The sequence below is a fragment of the Antedon mediterranea genome, chromosome 11 (genome assembly GCF_964355755.1).
Source record: "Antedon mediterranea chromosome 11, ecAntMedi1.1, whole genome shotgun sequence".
NCBI lineage: Eukaryota > Metazoa > Echinodermata > Crinoidea > Comatulida > Antedonidae > Antedon > Antedon mediterranea.
Genome location: NC_092680.1, coordinates 13,389,150 through 13,412,066, shown reverse-complemented (window position 1 = coordinate 13,412,066; position 22,917 = coordinate 13,389,150). Strand labels below are relative to the sequence as shown.

The 22,917-nt window shown below is 31.6% G+C and overlaps 1 protein-coding gene and 2 long non-coding RNA genes across 6 annotated transcripts in view; 2 read left to right on the top strand and 1 right to left on the bottom strand.

Moving 5' to 3' along the window:
* Positions 1–3,933, top strand: part of LOC140063242 (dual specificity mitogen-activated protein kinase kinase 1-like) — a 32,460-nt gene extending 28,527 nt beyond the window's left edge. Inside the window, exons 10-11 of the mRNA XM_072109750.1 lie at positions 974–1,019; positions 1,153–3,933. Coding sequence (XP_071965851.1) covers positions 974–1,019; positions 1,153–1,260 — 154 coding nt within the window. The 3' untranslated portion in view covers positions 1,261–3,933. The remainder of the gene's footprint in view (positions 1–973; positions 1,020–1,152) is intronic.
* Positions 3,934–11,540: 7,607 nt separating this feature from the next.
* LOC140062562 (uncharacterized) lies at positions 11,541–14,524 on the bottom strand. 4 transcript variants are annotated; one of them, XR_011847500.1, is made up of 3 exons: positions 13,949–14,524; positions 12,986–13,126; positions 11,541–12,436 (listed from the first exon to the last, which is right to left on the bottom strand). It is a non-coding gene; the product is annotated as an uncharacterized lncRNA (long non-coding RNA). The 4 variants fall into 4 exon arrangements; XR_011847503.1 differs by having other exon boundaries at positions 14,348–14,524; XR_011847501.1 differs by lacking the exon at positions 13,949–14,524 and adding an exon at positions 13,781–13,929.
* Positions 14,525–16,229: 1,705 nt separating this feature from the next.
* LOC140062563 (uncharacterized) lies at positions 16,230–17,665 on the top strand. Its single transcript, XR_011847504.1, has 3 exons — positions 16,230–16,567; positions 16,700–16,815; positions 17,532–17,665. It is a non-coding gene; the product is annotated as an uncharacterized lncRNA (long non-coding RNA).
* The last annotated feature ends 5,252 nt before the right edge of the window (positions 17,666–22,917 follow it).

Below are 22,917 nucleotides of genomic sequence, written 5' to 3'. Positions count from 1 at the left end.
GACTACCCTGGCAGATTACATGTTTTTGCATTTTCGAAATAATTAACTATTTAAGAATACGTCTACCTGATTTAAATTCCCGAAATTTAATCTGTATTAATTTGTATTTGCCTCAACCCTAACAATTTATTCACGATCTATGCTAAAATGTTGGCTAAATTCAGTTGAAAGTTACCAAGTTTGACAACATTTTGATCGCCAGTTGCGCTGCACAATGTTGAAAAGTTCCACATCAAAATAAAGGTCATCCATTTGATAACTTTGATTTACTATGACATAATTTCTGAAAATTCTGTTCTTCAAAGTTTCTGAAACATGCTATGGCGCATCATCGCAATAACAAACATTGTTGGTCAACGCGTTAGATGTTATACGCTCTACGCACGGAAACGCTTGGTTCTTTGCTCTTAATATCGTAAACATTTCCGAAACCAGCTAAAATAAGCTTGACGTTATAAAGCTGCTTTTCAATAATGCAAAATAGTTAATTCGTTTAAAACAGCATATAAAATCAGTCAAACAAACCATCATGTCAACGCTGCTAAATATCGCACACACTTACTGGTATGACGTCATCATGCCTTAGACCAAAAGACCGCATCACTATGGAGTGAGTTTTCAGCGCGTATCAAAAGAATTTCGTTGCAAATTTCAAACGTAATTTTCTCGTAAACTAATTGAATGATTTGCAAGTTTTTTAAATGTAATAACTTTGAAAAATATTTACTTAGTTTTTACGAAATAAACACCATTGCAAAGCTTATGATTCAAATAATCCAAATACATAAAAAAATACAAAATGATTTCCAACAAAAGTAGAGTTTTGCCAGATCGGGTCACAAATAATGAATTTTTGGTTTTTATTTAATGAAGACAATGTTAGATTTTTTCAACTTAAAAAATTCATTATTTTTATACAATTGTATCTTGTATAAATTTTTTATATAAATATATATATTATTATTTGTTGTAGTTTAATCAAGAATCCACAAGAACGGGCAAATCTGAAATATCTATTAGTAAGTATTTAATCCCATTTATTTACTGACTTCTGTCATAATGATAACCATCTGTGTGTGAAGATTGAAAGCACTAATAATTTTGAGTATTTAAGTAGATAACAAGTAAGATAACTTTTTTTTGTATAATCAGACCCACCCATTCACAAAGAAGGCCGAAGCAGAAGATGTTGATTTAGCAGGATGGCTGGTAGAGACAATGGGTCTAAAAAAGAAATCCGAATCAGCTCAAGCTGTGTAAAGTATATTGAATACTCGTTGATTATTCCAATGATTGTATCATAAACCGAAATAGAGATGAAATAATGTGTAGGTATACATAGTGTATGTGGATAATGTGTGCTTATGAAATAAAGTATCATAAAACTACTTTCTACTCTAGTCGCATAAGAAATAGACCAATTTAAAACTTAAAGTAGGCCACTTGATTCTGACATTTTGTAATCCCTCCGCCTGTAATTAGTCATGGTTATATCTTAATCATTGTGTAACTGTCATCTTGTTTCAAGATTGCCCTTTAATTAATCAATAAAAATAACAACTACAGTAAAAACACCATATTTGAAATAGTTGTGATGGTGTATCACCCTCTGTTAAAAAACTTTCTTGAGCTTACCACATGTCCCACAGTGCAACTCTGAGTTTAGATTTTTAGGCCCTGTCTACACTCTTAAAGTTTATGTGACCAAAAATGTGATGTGTCCATATATGAACATGATGATGTCATATCTCAACCATATTTGGGCATATCACTACCATATTTGGTCACATAACACTTTTTTGTCACATAAAGTTCGATAGTGTAGACTTGAGCTTTACATTGTATTGTTGCCATCATATGGATTGCGAAAGAGTAAAATTTATTAAGATACGGTACTCGTATAAAATTGTGATTGAAACTGTGTTAGATGAAGTTGTCTATTAGACAATAATAATGTAGATACAATATGTATATGTTCTTTTTTTTTGTACCCCTTTAATACATAACCCCAAAAATGATGTAATGTATGGGTCATTTATTGTGGGAGTAGTAGTGTTGGTAAGACTTCCAATACATAACTTCACTACCTTAAACATGTTGAGGTATGTTAATGTTTAGTCATTGTTGTGAATCTTAATAATTTATAACACTAAAATCTTTATTTCTGTCGCCAATAGGACAATAATAATAAAACGGTCAATAACAGACAGAATATTCAACTGTAAAATATTAATCATGATTTTTAATTTAATTGCATAATAATCACTCCGTTTATACCTTATTATATTTCTGGCGTTAAACGATTAGTAATGTATAATGTACCATGATACCATTTAATGCTTCCAAAACAATATTCAGGCCAATGCATAAACACTGGTTTGTTTTTATTGAGTCCTATTACAACTCTGTGTATTCAGTGTTTTATTTTTATTTTTTTTTTGGCACATGATTCACTATCAAACTAATAATTCTATCAAATAATTCCATTAATCCATATGATTAATTTGTATTTAAAACTAAATGTCTTTGCTTAGCGAAAATAGAATATAATAATTTTATATAAAAAAATTGTTAGAGGTTTAAGATTCTGTCGTTTAAAAGTAAGGTTTTTATCGTTTTGCAGCTTTTAACTGTAGTATAGTACTGTATTAATATATCTGTTTATTTTGTTAATCAAATAGTGTAAATTTCTCATTACATTTCTTGGCAAAATTGTAAAAATGTACCTAAATACCAACTTTATGCAATCAGGCCCACTACTATTGGAGTAAATATGAAAATATGAATGCATTATAACTGACTCTAGACTGTAAATCCTCCATATTTTAGTTGGCATTAGGCTTATTAGTGATAAGTTGTAAAATTCACAGATATTGGAACAGAAATATTTTTTTTAAAAACTAAAAAACAATAGCAAGTTCACACAGTGGGAGGGATAGAAACTGGCTATAGAAGAGCATTGTTTCTCATGAACAATGGTGAATGGAAACTACCTATAGAAGAGCAATTTTCCGAGAGATGTGAAACTTTTCCCACTGTGAACTTCCTATTTTTTTAGGTTTCACACCAGTCCCACTATTTTTTTTATATTCCCAGTTACCTGGACTTTCTGCATTCTTACTCCTGAGGATGATCAAAGCATATACTTTCAAAACTATTATACGAGGTGTACTTCAAAATAGTTATCAACAGTATTTTGTTTATATATTGGAGCCCAATCACGAAATATTATCTCTTTTCCTTTTTTACTTAAATCTTAAATTTAATTATTATTTGCCATCGGTCTGATGGCTGAGAACTTTAAAATAACAAACCAATATAACCTTATTTAAATATGATGTATTTTATTATGTTATTTGTATTTTATATGATTGTGCATATATATTTACAGTATGTATATAGAGATATGCAGTTTGAATTGAGAACTAGGGTTATTTTACTGCACACTGTTTAAGGTGGAAAATCAAATCAAATGACATCACCATCATACTAATCAGGAGAATTCCAATTGGGGTTTTGTTGTTTTTTAAAAAAAAACCAGGCATGTAAATTAATATTTTCTTTTGCCATGTTTTATTATCCTGATAGGATCAGCAAGGGGAACTAGACAAAAAAAAAATTACATTAGAAACACGGTTAATCATGGCAATAGTAATTACATGCATAGTTGACAGTGGCGATAGTAATTTTTTTTCTATGCTCACTAATTGTTTTTCTTTAATATTCCAGCATTATAAATAGGCGGTTAGTTTTTATATTTCTGTTTCTAAAATTTATGTAATACGAGATATATGTTTAATGTTATATTTAAATGTATTCATAGTGCATGGTTCTCGAATACACAGTCATTTCAGGCTAAAAAACTGATGATTTCAAAAGTACGTACCGCAGGACTATAATACAATTTCGTTTACAATAAAACGAATAAATAGACACGCTGGTTTATGTAGTCAACTAAAATTAGCACCCTGGGAATTCCGAAAGAGGATCTTGTCACAAAATTTGGATTCATTTAAACAAACCCAATTTGTGTTTGTATGTAACATTAGGGTTGATGGATGGGGAAGAGGATGGGTACGAAGAGGAAACATTTTAAAATAAATTCTTTATTCACTCAGTAACGAAACATTTTTTCATATTTTATAGGCCTATAAATAATATACCACTAAATACAGTAAAACAGTTGCGATTTAATACTTAATTGTCACTGTCATAGTAGTACATGTAACGATACACCATTACGACGTTTATAATAAAGTTTATTTAACAGGGCCTACCTACACTCACAGTAATAACATTTATTTGTGTATGTGTTTATATATCTAACAGTATCCACACTCACAGTAAGAAATTTGCGATTCAAATGGCGGACCAAATATGGTTAATATGTATTTACAGTATTGTCAAAGTATTGTAATACTATATCTAAAGGTTTTATGTTTATCCCCAAGGACCCATACATTTATAATTATACTGAGACTGAGACATTGGAATGTTCCATTCATCGCAAATGAATACATTTGTATAAACGTATATTAAATCTATCAAAATCGTTTTTTTAATCGGACTGTCAACATTATGATGCTGTACTCGAGCAGTTCAATCGGTCTTCAAGTATTAAAAACAATTATCGTAGAAGGAGATAGGTAAATGCGAAACATCCTCGTATTATTGTGTGCGGGTATTCTTCAAGATCCATTAGAAAGTGTATACCACGATCGGAAAACACCCCTATTTGGGGCCAATCGTTGAACCTAAATTCGCTTTAATTGTCAATAACTAATTATCTAACTATATTTTATTAGTAAACAAGGTTACATTAGGTGGTTAAAATCAGTACCGAAAATACGGACGAACCATCGAGTAAACATTCTAGAAGTAACACGCGATTTGCCGAATTTATATATAGATGATTCGTTTATACTATATTTCACAAATCATTATATTCAAAGGATAGGTGGTCTTTACATCATCACCCTTACTACAAAAGCTGAAATAACTCCTATATGGCCTAATTCAAATAAATTATTTATGACTTTGTTTATTTATAATATGTTTTTTTTTTTATAGACACATTTTGGAGTAGTTGGCACAGTTCTCATGTAATTAAGAATCGAAATAAAATATTTTTAATACAGTAAACCGTGTTATTAAGGGAAACCTTCAGGACCCAACACAGTGTCCCCTTAATTGGTGTTGGCCGTAGTGTTGTATATATTTCCATTTGTTAATTTCACAAGAAAGTGTCCCTTTAATGTGGGTGTCATAGAGAGAGTTTCTACTGTATTTAAACTGTGATTGAAAAGGGTTGTTCACCTCATGTAATTTGTTTAGAAAGTGTTGGTGTCCGCATTTCTATATTAAAAAAAGTAGAGTATCTTACTATAAAAAGGTCTGTGATATGCAGAAATTAGTACTTTAATTCCATGTGACATTTATCTTAATAGATATGGTGATTAGTAATTAAGTGCTTGTTGTTATTGTCCTTATATTTATACACAGTAGAACCCCTATTATGGGATACCATAAAACCGAAGAAAGTGTCCCCTGCAAAGGAGTGCACCATAATGTTTAAATATATATTTCCCTCATTAGTTTTATGTAAAGTGTTCCTTAATAAGGGAATCCACTGAATGGGATTCACACAAAGAAATTCTTCTGTATAACTTTATTAATAGCAGTTTATTGTCATTATTGAAAAAATATAAACTATTAGTAATTGACAATTTGGTCATAAACCTACAGCTCACAGATTACAATCATCATATATTCAGGTATTTAAAACTATTATGGTTATCTACAAAAACATAATGATATACCAATAATGTGACAAAAAACAACAGTTGACAAGGTTACATTTTGAAATCAATTTGTAAACAAAATATTGATTATCTTTTATATTTCTGGTTCTAATTTAAGCTGTATATTAGCCATTTCCAATTTTGTTATCATTTGGTTTAATTTATTATTAGAATTGCTATTACTGTAGTTCTGTATTTTGCAGAATAAATAAACACTAATCTGTTAATCTATTTATATATTACCTGTTTATTCATTTGCATCCTGATTGATTTATTTACTGTATTTATATTATAAAATTATTATTGAGGATAAGAACATTATATACACAACAGGCATAGAACATAAATTGTAAACCACCCGGTATTTTTCTGCCTTAATATAAAGTTATATACTGTACTAATTCGCATGGGATGAGTAAGTATAAAAAACGCACTCTTTCCTGATAAAAGTACTTTAAAAAAAACAAATTGTCAGGAATAAGATTCGGCCAAAAAAAAACTATTTACGGCCATTGGTTTTGTTATACAAGAAGTTTTCCTTCACTTTGAAATATCTGGAAAAAAAAGACGCTAAAGAAAAATTCTGCACCCGATTCTGCTACTGTCCACAGGTGCTATCTGTAAAACTATAGCTAGTTATACACGTTGTTGTCTGCTATAAATGCTGTAATTTTAACAAACGGTACACTGTCCGTAGCACAGTGTCTGCTGACAATTTACAATGATGTACAACCATAGGCAGGTTTTCGTACTGCCATGCAAGAATGGATAGGCCTAGGCCTAGGTGTTTTCCGTCGCTTTTAGGCCTTCTAGTCAATTATTGTTATTATTATACGAATTACGTAATTAGTCTAGTAGCTCATCTACCTTTTTAGTAGGGCATAATGAATATTGTAGCTAGGCTAGGCCTACTAGTCTAGCGGGAAATCAACCAATTATTTGGTTGGATACGAGTTTAGGGTAGGAAGTTAAGTACGAGTTGGCATGGGTACGAGTCGACCAGGGGTGAATCGACCAGGGTACACCCGGGCGCCCTACTAGAGCATAGGCTACAGGCCTGCAGGAATGGGAAATCTGTCCTAGTTATAGGCATAGGCCTACATTGGGACGTCCAAAAAAGCCATCCTATGAGCATAAAAAGGCCTCGTAGAGCCAGACATGTTAACATATACTACACAGTACTAGTACGTCTACCATTTATTATAGTTCCATGGTACTACGGATCACTACTATCTAGGTCTGGTAGGGTAGGGTTCCAGTAATTTCGGTCGCGTTTTTTCAGGAGGGCATGTGAGAGGTGAGGTAGGTTAGCCCAGCTAGGCTAAACTAACATGTAAGTAGTATTCTACCATGGGATGGGAATGAGTCGGCATGGGGGTACGGGTTGATCTTTATCCGTATTCTAGGGTGCTGGTCAACCCGTAACATACCCATGTCAACTCGTACCAAACTTGGCTAACTCGTACCCAAATAATTGGTCAACTCGTACCAATAGCTTTATAGCTTTATTGATAGCTGGGTTCAAATCTAGGTTGGGACGGTTTTTTCTCATTCTAAAACAGATTTCCTTATAATAATAAAATAATATCGACCTATGAATTTAACTGTAATATTGTATTGTATACATAATATTAGTAATAGTAATTCCCATTGCATTTATTATTATAATATATTTTACTGTTACCCCTTAATTGTACTATAGTATAACTTCCTTGTTATATTTTACAATATTTTCTTCATAATTCAACACTTTTTTTTCACAGCTAATTATCAAACTGAATCATCACACACCAAATCTCATGAAATCTCTAGTGTATTTCTCCAAGCTAATCCAGCTACATGGTATTGCCTTGAGGCTAAACTACACTGTATACTGGGCACTACCATCATTCCTGGCCCGTCAACCTGGACCACATTATGGTCCAACACAATCGTGTACTACTGATTCCAAATAGTGAATTACATCCTGTGGTCAAGGATTTATTTGCACTTATGCTTATTTCCTCCAACATACAGAGTACGTAAGGCTTTTAATTTGCTTTTATACCTGTTAATTAAAAAATCGTTTATGCCTATTGTTGCATAAAGATCAAATTTAGACTGTAAATACTGGGATGATCACCCTAAATTTTCTTTTTCATTTAACAATTTTATATTTCACAGCCAGAAAAAAGCATACAGAGTTTTTTTTATTCATAACTGTTGAATTGCATCCCAATACATGGTACCTATTAGTATTATATCTATAATAATAAAGTACTCTCTTATAAATAGATGTATCTCTCCAAACTACTCCAACTACCTAATCTAATAATAGTACTATTAGCATACTACTGTACACTTTTTAGACAAGAAATAAGTTGTATCCACCTAGAGGACTTATGTTAGTACTGTACAGTCGATCGTCCTCTCACTGGTCTGGTCAACATAATCTACGCCTAGATTATTACAGTAATTAAAGTACATTTATTACAGGGATTTTTTTTTTTCAGAAATCAAAGTTATGTGTATAGAAAGCAGTACTCGTATTTAAAACTAAGCAGGTTGTACTCTTGAACGCAAACTGGCAGGAAAATTTTGAATATTTTTTGTTGTTGAAATGATGGAATCCTAACTTCAATTTCCACGAACTGGAGACGAAGACATATTACGACCCTTTTATTTAAATTTATTTGGATAGACCTCCATGTAAATTCATTAAAGGCTATATGATTGTTTTATATTTTAATATGTGATAGTAGAAAATCATTGTGTATAATGAGGACTATGAATCTGATATTTACTTACATTCTCATCTTTTTAAAACTTTATTTATAATGCTGGTAATGAATTTACTATTGAAAAAGTCATGTGTCCACTTATCTCAAATTGTGGCACACCTCTAACCTTGGTAGAACTGACTGTGTTCTATATGAGTACATTTAATTTGCCATATAGTAGTGTTTCCACCATACTTCAACCTGGTAATTGAATACATTTCATCGGGGTAAAATTATCACCTTTAACATAAAGTATCCTCCTGAAACATGTATTTGTACTGTACTTCATCTACTATTCATTTAATTACTTAATACTAATTTGGGTGATTTATGTCTAACTTCAGGAATGATCTGAGGCTAGAAGAACGAATTTCTGCACATATAATTTATATAAAAAATAAACCAATGTTTTCCTAAAAATTTAACCCCTAGGTGTTGATAACTAACAAAGAAATTATTGAAATTGTGTTCTCACAATAATATATGTGTACTGTATCTACATATGCATACTGCTGTACTTGTTTTTAACCGCATAATGGCATTAAAAAAAAGAATGTTTTATAATTATTATGTTATTTCCAAATATTAAAGGTCTGAAAAAGAAACTAAATGTTACCAAACTATGTTTTTGAAAATCTCTATGATTGATATAATATAATAATATGAACATAATATTAAATTATATTGACTATTTTTGATAATCATCATGTCCTTATAAATTCATTTATATTTCTTTTGTGTAATATAGTTCATATATTATGTATTAAATAAATTGGTAAGGCCCTATACTGTTTATATTTAAGGAAAGTTTATATACACTATTATTTTATGCCTACCAATATTAGTATTAATTGTTTATGTAACTATTTTGTCTAATTGCATTGATTTTTTGTATAGGCCAATGGCATTAATGTTTTCTCAAATCAAATTAGCCTAAATGCCATATTTAGAAACATAATTCATTGATTTCTGATATTCTGTACTTGTGTATGCATTACTAAAAGAGTAGTTATTTTATTTCATTTATAATGTATGTATAAACTTTTAATCAGTTTTTTTTTACATTTTTAAGTTTAAAAATAATTATTGAAATACCTATCTACCTTTCTGTTATTGTTACTATTATAATATTTTTTGAGGCAGATTGATTTCAATAAAAAAAATTTAAACAATTAATTTGACTTATACTGTACTATGTTAGTTCAGGAGATGAAGTGTGTGTTGGTAGAATCTGGTGTGTTGGAGGTTGGTGATGTGAGGTGTATTTTTGTCACTTTAAGACCTAAATTAGATGTTTTCTGAAGAAAAGAAGTAAGTGGATAGGCTTTCAAACAACTCCAAGATGATTCACACAAAAATAATTCCCAATAAAATAGTATGTATATAACAGTTTATATTACACTACATTGAATAAACTCGAGCGGAAAAATAACACACATAAAAAAATCATTCATTTCCTTGTCGAAAAGCGCCCTCTCTAGTTTTCTATTAATTTATTAATAATTATTATTAATTAATGAGTAATATAAACTTATTTTTAACATTTAATGCTGGAAGCTGATACTACTCCTAACAAGGTGTCATACCTCCCAATTTCGTCAACGTATTCAAAGCACTTCAATAAATATCACATTGAACATTAAAAATTAGGGTTATGGATAGAATTTTGCTTAAAAACATATACAAAAAACATCGATAAAAAATACTTTCCGAATTTAAAAACATTTGAAACTTCTTTTATATGTTCAATATAGGTTGCTCTATTCACAGAAACAAAATTTCATTCATGAACGTATTTTGTTGGTTGTTTTTTTCAAAATCGTTATTAGGTTTAAAAAATGCATTGGAATTGTAAGGTCTTTCATAAGTGTACATTTTGTAAAAACGTAAATTTAAAAAATCAGTAATATGGCTCGATAGTCATTTTTTTTTTTGCAATATGGATGGAGCAACCTATATTGAACATTTATACCAAGTATCAAATGTTTTTGAATACGAAAAATATTTTTATCGATGTTTTTTGTATATGTTTTAAGCAAAATTCTATCCATAACCCTAATTTTTAATGTTCAATGTGATATTTATTGAAGTGCTTTGAATACGTTGATGAAATTTGGAGGTATGAAACTTTGTTTGGAGTAGTATCAGCTTCCATCATCAAATGTTAAAAATATGTTTATATTACTCATTAATTAATAATAATTATTAATAAATTAATAGAAAACTAGAGAGGGCGCTTTTCGACAAGGAAATGAATGTTTTTTTATGTGTGTTATTTTTCCGCTCGAATTCATTCAATGTACTTTAATATACACTATTTTATTGGGAAGCCTATTCGCTTCTTTTCTTCAGAAAACATCTAATTTAGGTCTTAAAGTCACAAAAATACACCTCACATCACCAACCTCAAACACACCAGATTCTACCAACACACACTTCATCTCCTGAACTAACATAGTACAGTATAAGTCAAATTAAATGTTTTAAATTTTTTTATTGAAATCAATCTTCTGCAAAAAATATTATAATAGTAACAATAACAGAAAGGTTGATAGGTATTTTAATATTTTTTAAACTTAAAAGGTAAAAAAAAAACTGAATAAATGTTTATACATACATTATAAATGAAATAAAATAACTACTATTTTAGTAATGCATACACAAGTACAATATCAGAAATCAAAGAATTATGTGTCTAAATATGGCATTATTAGGCTAATTTGCTTTGAGAAAAACATTAATGCCATTGGCCTATACAAAAAATCAATGCAATTAGACAAAATAGTTACATAAACAATTAATACTATATTGGTACTGTAGGCATAAAATAATAGTGTATATAAACTTTCCTTAAATATAAACAATATAGGGCCTTACCAATTTATTTAATACATATTATATGAACTATATTACACAAAAGAAATATAAATGAATTTATAAGGACATGATGATTATCAATATAATTTAATATTATGTTCATATTATTATATTATATCATAGAGATTTTCAAAAACATAGTTTGGTAACATTTAGTTTCTGTTTCAGACCTTTAATATTTAGAAATAACCTATAATAATTATAAAACATTCTTGTTTTCAATGCCATTATGCGGTTAAAAACAAGTACAGCAGCATGCATTGTAGATACAGTACACCTATATATTGTGAGAACATAATTTCAATAATTTCTTTGTTAGTTATCAACCTAGGGGTTAAATTATTAGGAAAACATTGGTTTATTTTTTATATGTGTACAGAAATTCGTTCTTCTAGCCTCAGATCATTCCTGAAGTTAGACATAAATCACATAAATTAGTATTAAGTAATGGATGAAGTACAGTACAAATACGTGTTTCAGGAGGAGGATACTTTATGTTAAAGGTGATAATTAGTTTAAATGTTACCCCAATGAAATTTATTCAATTACCAGGTTGAAGTAGTATGGTGGAAACACTACTATATGTACTCATGTAGAAAGGTAGAACACAGTCAGTTCTACCAAGGTTAGAGGTGGGCCGGGTGCCAACATTTGAGATAAGTGGAAACATGACCTTTTCAATAGTAAATTCATTACCAGCATTATAAATAAAATGTTAAAAAGATGAGAATGCAAGTAAATATTAGATTCATAGTCCTCATTATGCACAATGGCTTTCTACTATCACATTATTAAAATATAAAACAATCATATAGCCTTTAATGAATTTACATGGAGGTCTATCCAAATAAATTTTAATAAAAGGGTCGTAATATGTCTTTGTCTCCAGTTCGTGGAAAATGAACAAAAAATATTCAAAATATCCTGCCAGTTTGCGTTCAGTACAACCTGCTTAGTTTTTAATACGAGTACTGCTTTCTATACACATAACTTTGATTTCTGCAAAAAAAAAAAATCTCTTAATAATGTACTTTTTAATTACTGTAATAATCTAGGCGTAGATTATGTTGACCAGGCCAGTGAGAGGACGATCGACTGTACAGTACTAACATAAGTCCTCTAGGTGGATACAACTTATTTCTTGTCTACAAAGTGTACAGTAGTATGCTAATAGTACATATATTATTAGTATACTATAGTTGGAGTAGTTTGGAGAAATACATCTATTTATAAGAGAGTACTTTATATTTATAGATATAATACCAATAGGTACCATGTATTGGGATGCAATTCAACAGTTATGAATAAAACAAACAACAAAAAACTCTGTATGCTTTTTTCTAGCTGTGAAATAAATTTTGGGTGATTATTCCAGTATTTACAGTCTAAATTTGATCTTTATGCACCAATAGGCATAAATGATTTTTAAATTAACCGGTATAAAAGCAAATTAGAAGCCATACATACTCTGTATGTAAGAGGAAATAAGCATAAGAGCAAATAAGCCTTGACCACAGGATGGAATCAGTAGTACACGACTGTACTTACGTGTGGGCTAGGAATGATGGTAGTGCCAGTATACAGTGTAATTTAGCCTCAAGGCAATACCATGTAGCTGCATTAGCTTGCAGAAATACAGTAGAGATTTCATGAGACTTGGTGTGTGATGATTCAGTATGATAATTTGTGCTGTGAAAAAAAAAATTGCTGAATTATGAAGACAATATTGTAAAATATAACAAGGAAGTTATACTATAGTTACTATAATTAAGGGGTAACCGTAAAATATATAATAATAATAATAATAAATGCAATGGGAATTACTAATATTATGTAAACAATACAATATTAAGTTAAATTCATAGGCCGATATTATTTTATTATTATAAGGAAATCTGTTTTTGAATGAGAAAAAGCCGTCCCAACCCAGATTTGAACCCAGTATCAATAAAGCTATAAACAGAATAGACCATTATTGTAGCCGGAATTTAGCGTAGACCTACTCGAGGCCTAGTAAGATTAGCTAGAAGAATACAGGTCAACCCGCAATTCCAACTGGTAACCAAATTTTGGTATATTCGTACCCAAAATGTTGGCTCGCACTCTAGCAATCATCAAGGGCTGGCTCGTACTCTTCATGGGCTGACCAGTATCCATGTTTAATGCTATTAAAAGTTTTGGTACAGGTTAGCCAAAGTTGGTACGATTTGACCAATTATTTGAGTACGGGTTAGCCAAATTGGGTATGAGTTGGCATGGGTAGGTTGACCAGCACCCTAGAAAATGATAAGGGTCAACCCGTACCACTGTGTCAACTCGTTCCCATGCTAGAATACTACTTACAGGTTAGTTTAGCCTAGCTGGGCTAACCTACCTCACCTCTCACATGCCCTCCTGATAAGTAGGCCGAAAACGCGACCGAAATTACTGGAACTCTAGCATACTAGCTAGGCCTAGATAGTAGTGATCCGTAGTATAGTACCATGGAACTATAATAAATGGTAGACGTACTAGTAGTTAGTACTGTGTAGTATAGGCTAACACGTCTGGCTCTACGAGGCCTTTTTATGCTCATGGGATGGCTTTTTTGGGCGTCCCAATGTAGGCCTATGCCTATAGCTAGGACAGATTTCCCATTCCTGCAGGCCTGTAGCCTATGCTCTAGTAGGGCGGCCGGGTGTACCCTGGTCGATTCACCCCTGGTCGACTCGTACCCATGCCAACTCGTACTTAACTTCCTACCCTAAACTCGTATCCAACCAAATAATTGGTTGATTTCCCGCTAGACCTAGCCTAGCTACAATATTCATTATGCCCTGCTAAAAAGGTAGATGAGCTACTAAACTAATTACGTAATTCGTATAATAATAACAATAATTGACAAGAAGGCCTAAAAGCGGCGGAAAACACCTATCCATTCTTGCATGGCAGTACGAAAACCTGCCTATCTATGGTTGTACAGTACATCATTGTAAATTGTCAACAGACACTGTGCTACAGACAGTGTACCGTGTGTTAAAAGTACAGCATTTATAGCAGACAACAACGTGTATAACTTGCTATAGTTTTACAGATAGCACATGTGGACAGTAGCAGAATCGGGTGAATTCTGCTGTGTGAATATTAATCTAGGGTGCGCATTAGAAAGTGAGAACGTACATGAGACTCTGTCAATCAGTCGGACATTTGAATGTTAAAATATGAATTGGTAATTTATAGAACTAAAGATGGTTTAACTAGTCAGAATAAATTCCAACTTTATTACGCAACGGTTTTTAAAATAATATTGTGTGTATGTAAATCAATTGTTCTAAACTGTTCATACTGTCAAATTGTAGAAACAGTGCTCATATTCGGAACATGATACGTGGTGGTACGCAACACAATATACAAACATCAAGGTGCTTAGAATAGCAGCCGCAAATTTTAGAAAAATGTTTAGAATTTCGATAAAAGTTTTTTGCACATTAAAACAACAAAGGGGGCTGCGAATTTTGATAATTTGGAGATAATTTAGACCACTTTGAGCATTTCGATAAAACTTTTTAACATAAAAACAAAAAAAGTAGGCTACATAGATTAGATTAAAATCGCATTTGGGAATGAATTTTGAGCATTTCAATGAAAGTTTTTCATATAAAAACATCAGAGTGCTTAGAATAGCTTAAAATCGCATTTGAAGACGTTTTAGATCACGTTGAGCATTTTGACGATAGGTTTTCACGAACATCAAAGTGCTTATAAAAGGTTAAAATCGAATTTGGAGACGTTTTAGACCACTTTGAGTATTTCGATAAAAGATTTTCACATAATAACATAAAAGTAGCTTAAAATTGCATTTAGAGACGTTTAAAGTTTAAAAAAAAGGTTGATTTATATTCACAGGTAATTACGATTTCAATCGGTCGACAAATTCGACTTTTGTAATCAATGGAAAAAAATACAATTTAAAGTACTAAGAAAATCTCTTGTTCTTTTATATCAATTAATTAATGCTTGAGATTAACGACTTAAAGGTTAAACTAAATATTTGTTACAAAATGCTTGTCATTCTTTCCAATATCTCCATATATGGATCATCAAAAATCAAAATTAATCATTATCAAACTCGTTACATAATCCAACAAAAAAATTCTTGTTTCTGCCTCAAAATAAAATATTCATTGTACTAGTACTTTCGACCATAGGTCATCATCAGGTACTGATAGAATATTGTAAGATGTGTCGCACACATTACGTTCGTACGTGGTTTAAAATAGGAGCTACTACCAGTTTTGAGTAAACAATTGAGGCCATTTTGAAATCCAGGATGGCGTCCAAAATAGGGACGGGAAAAATTTATTAAAACCGTAAGGTTAGAGTCCATACACTGTGCAAGTCCAAAATAGTATTTTGGCTCTCTGTGTATGCAAGACGCTTCATACCCGGACGTAAGACTTTTTTTTTAAAGTATATATCTATACTAATAAAAAGACTTAAAATAACTTTATACATCAATATTAAAATATTTGTATATCTATTCAATTCAATATATATTTATATTAAACATATACTCATCACAGGCACAAAAAAAAAAAAAAATCAAAACGATAAAGATGGAAAAGTCGCCAAAATCGAAATTCGAAACCGGATATTAACAGTTTGCCTGATATGCAGATTTTTCTTAAAGTAATTCCATGAGATTTTAATGCTTAAGTTGAGTTCTTGGCAGTTTTGGAGTCCTAAGGACTAATAGAATTCATTACAACTGGGGGACTATTTTTTCCATCCCTATTTTGGCCGCCATCTTGTATTTCAAAATGGCCCCCATTTTTTATTCAAAACTGATAGTAGCTCCTATTTTAAACCACTAACGAACGTAATGTGTGTGACAAATCTTACAATATTATGATAAATCAGTTCAATGGTACAATTTATAATAATAGCATATGGCAAACACATTGAATTCCAAGATGGCCGCCATCAAAAACGTATATAATGTATGCATTTATGTATTTTATCATCAAAATATAGCTGCCATATGCTATATTATTATCATTTACCACGCCTCTGGACGGAATGAAGTATTTAAAGGACAACAGCTCGTTGGACCATCATTCTCAATCACATTATTGGACAAGATTTGATCAGGTAGGCCAAACAGCAGGATCAGTTATTGGTTCTTTCGTAATAGTATTAATTTAGTATTATTTCAAGTTTAAGTTCATTGCATATTGTTTTGTTGATTGTACCATTTTTTTTTAATGTTCGTTTTTGTTCTAGAATACATCATTCGTGTATTTTGTCTTCTCTTGTTGGTGGTTGTCGCCAGTGCTACCCTAGCACCATTACGCAAAGCCAAGAAACCAATTCCTGGTAAATACATCATTGGACTTAGGGTATGTTTTTGTTCGACTTTAAAGTTAAACTTTAGATAAACTATTGTTAACATAATTGTTATTGTTGTTTGACATATTATTTGTATTGCAATGTCAGTACATTTTGAGAATTATATGAACATATTATATACTTATTATGAAGTAGTACTTAGTTGGTAGGAACAGATTGCTAGCCTTGTCTTCATACTTCTCTGTATCCAGAGATACATGAGACTGTCATCTGTATATTTTCAATATTTTTCAATTTTTGTACTCGGCGTAACAACTTGGCTGGTTTCCTTTTTAGCTAATAGTGGGGAACCTAATTCCGTAAGATTTTAATGCTAAAGTTGAGTTCTTGGCAGTTTTGGAATCCTTAGGACTAGTGGAATTCATTGCCACTGGGGACCTATTTTCCCCGACCTTTTTGGTCGCCATCTTGGATTTCAAATTGGCCCCCACGAGTATTTAGGTTATAGAGTAGGTTAACTTTTTTAAGAGTTTGGTGCTATAATTGAGATTGTTACATTACATTGCTGTTTCAAGGTTTGGTAATGACAAAAACGGTGAAATAAACTTTTCTAACCTAAGAACTTTCCTCCATTAAAGACAGAGTATTTGAGCAATTTATATTTGCTAACCCTGTCGTGATAAAAAAAAAATACACATTTATATTAAACAATAACATGGGAACATTATTATATATTGAAACATTATTTGTGTTATTTATTTCACAGAATGTCCGGCTCAAACCTACAGTTATGGAAAGAATTGTTACTTTGTGGCTAACGCAAATTTTCAGGAAAGCATTCATTATTCGAAAATAATATTTGAAATATGGCTCAGCTATAATACAATTACAAGAGCATTTAATGTATTGTAGCCTATGGAAAAGGAATATTCACTCTTTCAAACAAGGTCTTAATCCTTCCTACATCATTAACATTTTAAAAAGGAATTTTGTCAAAGTCGTTAAAAAAATATCTTTTTAAAGTGATTAAATTTAAAGTTAATAATACGTTGTTAAAATTCCATTCCATAAATACAAGATAAAGCAATGTATAAACAATATGTAACTCTATTAAATAGTAGATCCTACGATACCATTACCTAGAGAATGTACAGCTGAAGTTGTCCCTGAGGATGTTACCGAAACTGAAAATATTATTGAGGTTGTACCTACTGAAGCTACGGGTGGCAAAGTAGACACATACACAGAAATGCCAACAGATGAGACGAGAGTTGTTGCAATTGAAGAAGACAAAGATGAAACTACGGAAGAAGAAACAACGGTTGACACAGTAAACACAGAAACTACTGACGATCCTGGAAAAGAAACTGAAGACACAACCGAAAGAGAAGCTGAGGTTGGTGAAGAAACAGAAACAGAAGTAACAACAGATGGGACAGAGATACGGGAGATGTTGTTGTGATTGATCCTACTGATGAAGAGAAAGACAAAGAGGAAACAGATGAAACAGACAGTCTTACAACTACTGAATTAGAAACATTAACGGATGACACAGTAGACACAGAAACTACTGACGATCCTGAAACTGAAGAAACAACCGAAAGAGAAGGTGAAGTTGGTGAAGAAACAGAAGCAGATGTAACAACAGGTGGGACAGATACGGAAGATGTTGTAATTGAGTCTACTGATGAAGAGATAAAGATGAAACATATTAAACAGGGAGTCCTACGACTACTGGAGAAGAGAGATTAATGGTTGACACAGTAGACACGGAAACTACTGACGATCCTGGAAAAGAAACTGAAGACACAACCGAAGAGAAGCTGAGGTTGGTAAAGAAACAGAAACAGAAGTAACAACAGATGGGACAGATACTGGAGATGTTGTGATTGAGCCTACGGATGAAGAGAAAGACAAAGAGGAAACAGATGAAACAGAGAGTCCTACAACTACTGAAGGAGAAACATTAACGGATGACACAGTAGACACAGAAACTACTGACGATCCTGGAAAAGAAACTGAAGACACAACCGAAAGAGAAGCTGAGGTTGGTGAAGAAACAGAAACAGAAGTAACAACAGATGGGACAGAGATACGGGAGATGTTGTTGTGATTGATCCTACTGATGAAGAGAAAGACAAAGAGGAAACAGATGAAACAGACAGTCTTACAACTACTGAATTAGAAACATTAACGGATGAAACAGTAGACACAGAAACTACTGACGATCCTGAAACTGAGGAAACAACCGAAAGAGAAGGTGGAGTTGGTGAAGAAACAGAAGCAGATGTAACAACAGGTGGGACAGATACGGAAGATGTTGTGCTTGAGTCTACTGATGAAGAGATAAAGATGAAACAGATTAAACAGGGAGTCCTACGACTACTGGAGAAGAGAGATTAACGGTTGACACAGTAGACACGGAAACTACTGACGATCCTGGAAAAGAAACTGAAGACACAACCGAAGAGAAGCTGAGGTTGGTGAAGAAACAGAAACAGAAGTAACAACAGATGGAGCAGATATGGGAGATGTTGTTGTAATTGAGCCTACAGAAGAAGAGAAAAACAAAGAGGAAACAGATAAAACAGAGAGTCCTACAACTACTGAAGGAGAAACATTAACGGTTGGCACAGTAGACACAGAAACTACTGACGATCCAGGAAAAGAAACTGAAGAAACAACCCAAACAGAAGCTAAAGTTGGTGAAGAAACAGAAACAGAAGTAATCACAGGTGCTGAATGAATATGACTAGAATAAGTTTTTGTCTATTATGATATACATGTAGCATGCTATGACTTTTCGTAGTTTAATTTGTGAACATTATTATGTTTCATTACCTATCGGTGTAGTATTCGTTTATATAATATATTTACTTAATGTATCCTACGATACCGTTACCTAGAAAATTTACAGCTGAAGTTGTCCCTGAGGATGTTACCGACACTGAAAATATTATTGAGGTTGTACCTACTAAAGCTACGGGTGACAAAGTAGACACATACACAGAAATGACGACAGTACACATATATTTATTCCTATAATATTATAACACACAAACAGCTGAATCATCAGAAGGAACCTGGGTATGCGTGTGCTTTTATAAGTACGCACTCGAGACAGTACTTCAATTTTTCACGAAACCTTTATAGCAAGAATTGATCCAGCAGCGCGCGCACATTTATTTATTTATTATTTATTTATTCTTTCTTTATTCTGCAGGCACTTTCAGTACTAGTGCACCGATTTCCAAAGTGGTACAGTAATTGAAAATATAACAAACATAATAAAATAAAAACAAAGAGTAATTGAAATATATACATTAAAAATAGCAATCAATTTTAGAAAACAAAAAATTCAGTTAAAAATGTTGAGTACTAATTGTATTTTGGAATGAAGTTATTGAAAAATCTTTAAAGTTAATTTTTAATTCATTTGGAAGTTCATTCCAGCTTTTAGATGAATGATAAGTAAAGGTTTTTTTGCCTTGACAAATGTTCCAGGTGGGGACAACTAAATTGTTATGGCTTTGGCTTCGTGTGCCTTTAGAATGGGTAGTGTTATTAAAAGTTAATTTTGAGGCTCAAATATGGAGGAGCACACCCTTTTAAACACTTTCCAGAGTACATTTAGTCTGTTCCAGCCAAGGTTATTTAAAATAAAATCAATTGAGTTCTTAATATCATCAGAAAGCAAAATTCTACCTAATCTATTCATGAGTACTTGTAAACAATTAATATTTTGAAGATTACAATTAGACCATACACAACAACAATAATAAAAAAAGGGGAAAAACAAGAGCGTTAGCAAACATTTTAAGCATATGACAGAAGAAAACATTTTACACGCCGGATGACACCAATACGTTTTGAAACATTTGAGGATACCTTGCTTATGTGATCATTCCAATTTAATTGCGGATCATTCATTCATTCAGGCTTATCGCCTGACTTTATTTACTTTAGGCCTCTGGCCCCTAGTAATTAACAAAATAATAATTACATTGAAAAATAAAGCAATTTATGGTCACAAGATAAATGAATTAATTAATTTCGTTCTCTAAGCAAAACATATATCTTAACTTATAAGCATGATAAATATATTTAGATAGATTATCAATAATTATTGGATCCTGTGATGACATTAAACGGCAGAATTTAAAAGTATTTGGATTTTCAAAAATTAAAGAAGGTATAAATTTTCTTCTGATTTCCTTGTAACGAGAGCAAACTGTAACAAAATGATATTCATCTTCAACTTCATTTATATTACATATTTTACGTAACCTATTGCTGCGCTCTATTCTTTTCCATCTTCCCTTTTCTACCTCTAGTTGAAGTGTGCCCAGTCTTAGTTGACTTAAAGCTCGCTTATATCTAGTATCAAGGGTCTGTAGTAAGTATCCATCTACTCCGAAATTGTTTTTGAACATTTTATAGTATCTTAATTTTGAAGAAATATTTATGCTTTCAAGAAAGAATTGGCGTTCCATATCGGTTAGCCTTTCTTTTATTTTATTAATTATATAAAATTTATCAAGGACATTATTTTGTGAAAACCATATGTTTCCATGACCATAGAGCATAACATATGTTTTACATCGCTTACCCAACAATTACTATTATTTTGCGCTTTATGAAGTTGAGATTTATAACATTTCTTCGCATATTTGTCCTCGTTCATATTTACTAGTCTTACCCAATAACGGATAACATTGAGTACACTTTCGATTGATAAAGAGAATCGTCCACATTCTCCTCTAATTGAAACATTTGTGGCTGATTTCCCGACCCCTAAAACATATCTACAGAAATTATTTTGAATATCATCAATTTTGTTGTTGTTTAGTTTTCCCCATATTTCACTACCATACAGTATAATTGGGTTTATTTTAACATCAAATAAGTAGTTCCAAATATTCACTGGTAGATGTCCATATTTCTGATATATTATATTTTTGAGTGAGAAAAGTGCTTTATTAGCCTGTGTATTATTTTGTTCTCTGGCCTTTTCCCAATTTCCTGAACAATCGAAAGTGACTCCAAGATATTTAAGAGATTTTACTATTTCAATTTCTTTACCAAGATAATTCCACTTTTCGTAGTTCTTAAGTTTTCCATTTTTAAAAAATACTATTATTTTACTTTTGTCAATGTTAACTACCAATCCCCACCTATTACAATAATATGCTAGTTTATTTAAAAGATCTTGTAATGAGTACACTGTATCACTGATTAAAACTAGATCATCTGCATACAGAGGTGATTAATATTTATGTTATCAATTTTTATTTTGTTTCGATTTTCAGCAGTATGTAATAACTCAGTTATATCATTAATAAAAATATTAAATAACAATGAAGATAAAGGTGACCCTTGTTGTATTCCTACTTAACATTTAAAGGATTCTCCAATTTTGTTGCCAACCTTTACATGCCCTTTTAGTTTACTATACATTGTTTTTATAACTTTGATTATTTTACCTTTTATACCAGATTTTCTTAGTTTACTTATAAGAAAATCGTGTCTAATAGAATCGAAAGCGCGTTTTTTAATCTATAAACGCCATGTACACAGTTCCTCGTTTTTTTGAGAGATATTTGTTAACAATTGTGTCTAAAATAAATATTTTATCAATAGTACGACAATCTTTTCTAAACCCTCCCTGTTCTTGATGTAATATTTCATTTTCTTCTGTCCATTTGCTTAATCTATTGCTTATAATGTATAAAAACACCTTGCCTAAAGTGGATATTAAGGATACGCCTCTATAATTTGCTGGTTGATCTCTTTTGCCCTTTTAAAATATAGGAATAATAATGCTTGTTGCCCATTGTTGGGGAAATTTTCCAGAGGTAAAAATACTATTAAAAATTTTCGTAATTGCGCTAATAGCAGCATTTGGCATACAAGCAAAAAATTCAATTGGGAATCCATCAATACCTGGAGCTTTACCTCTTTTCTGTGCTTTAATTGCATAAATTACCTCTTCCCAGCTGATTTCTTCATTGTAACAATCGTTATGTTCGCAATTGCTATCGTTATCGTCTTCTATATTGATTTCTTGTATATTATTTGTTTGATTTTGGAATATAGTTTTGAAGTAATCATGCCATTTTTTAAGTGTACTGTTTGTCACGTTTTGTTGTCGT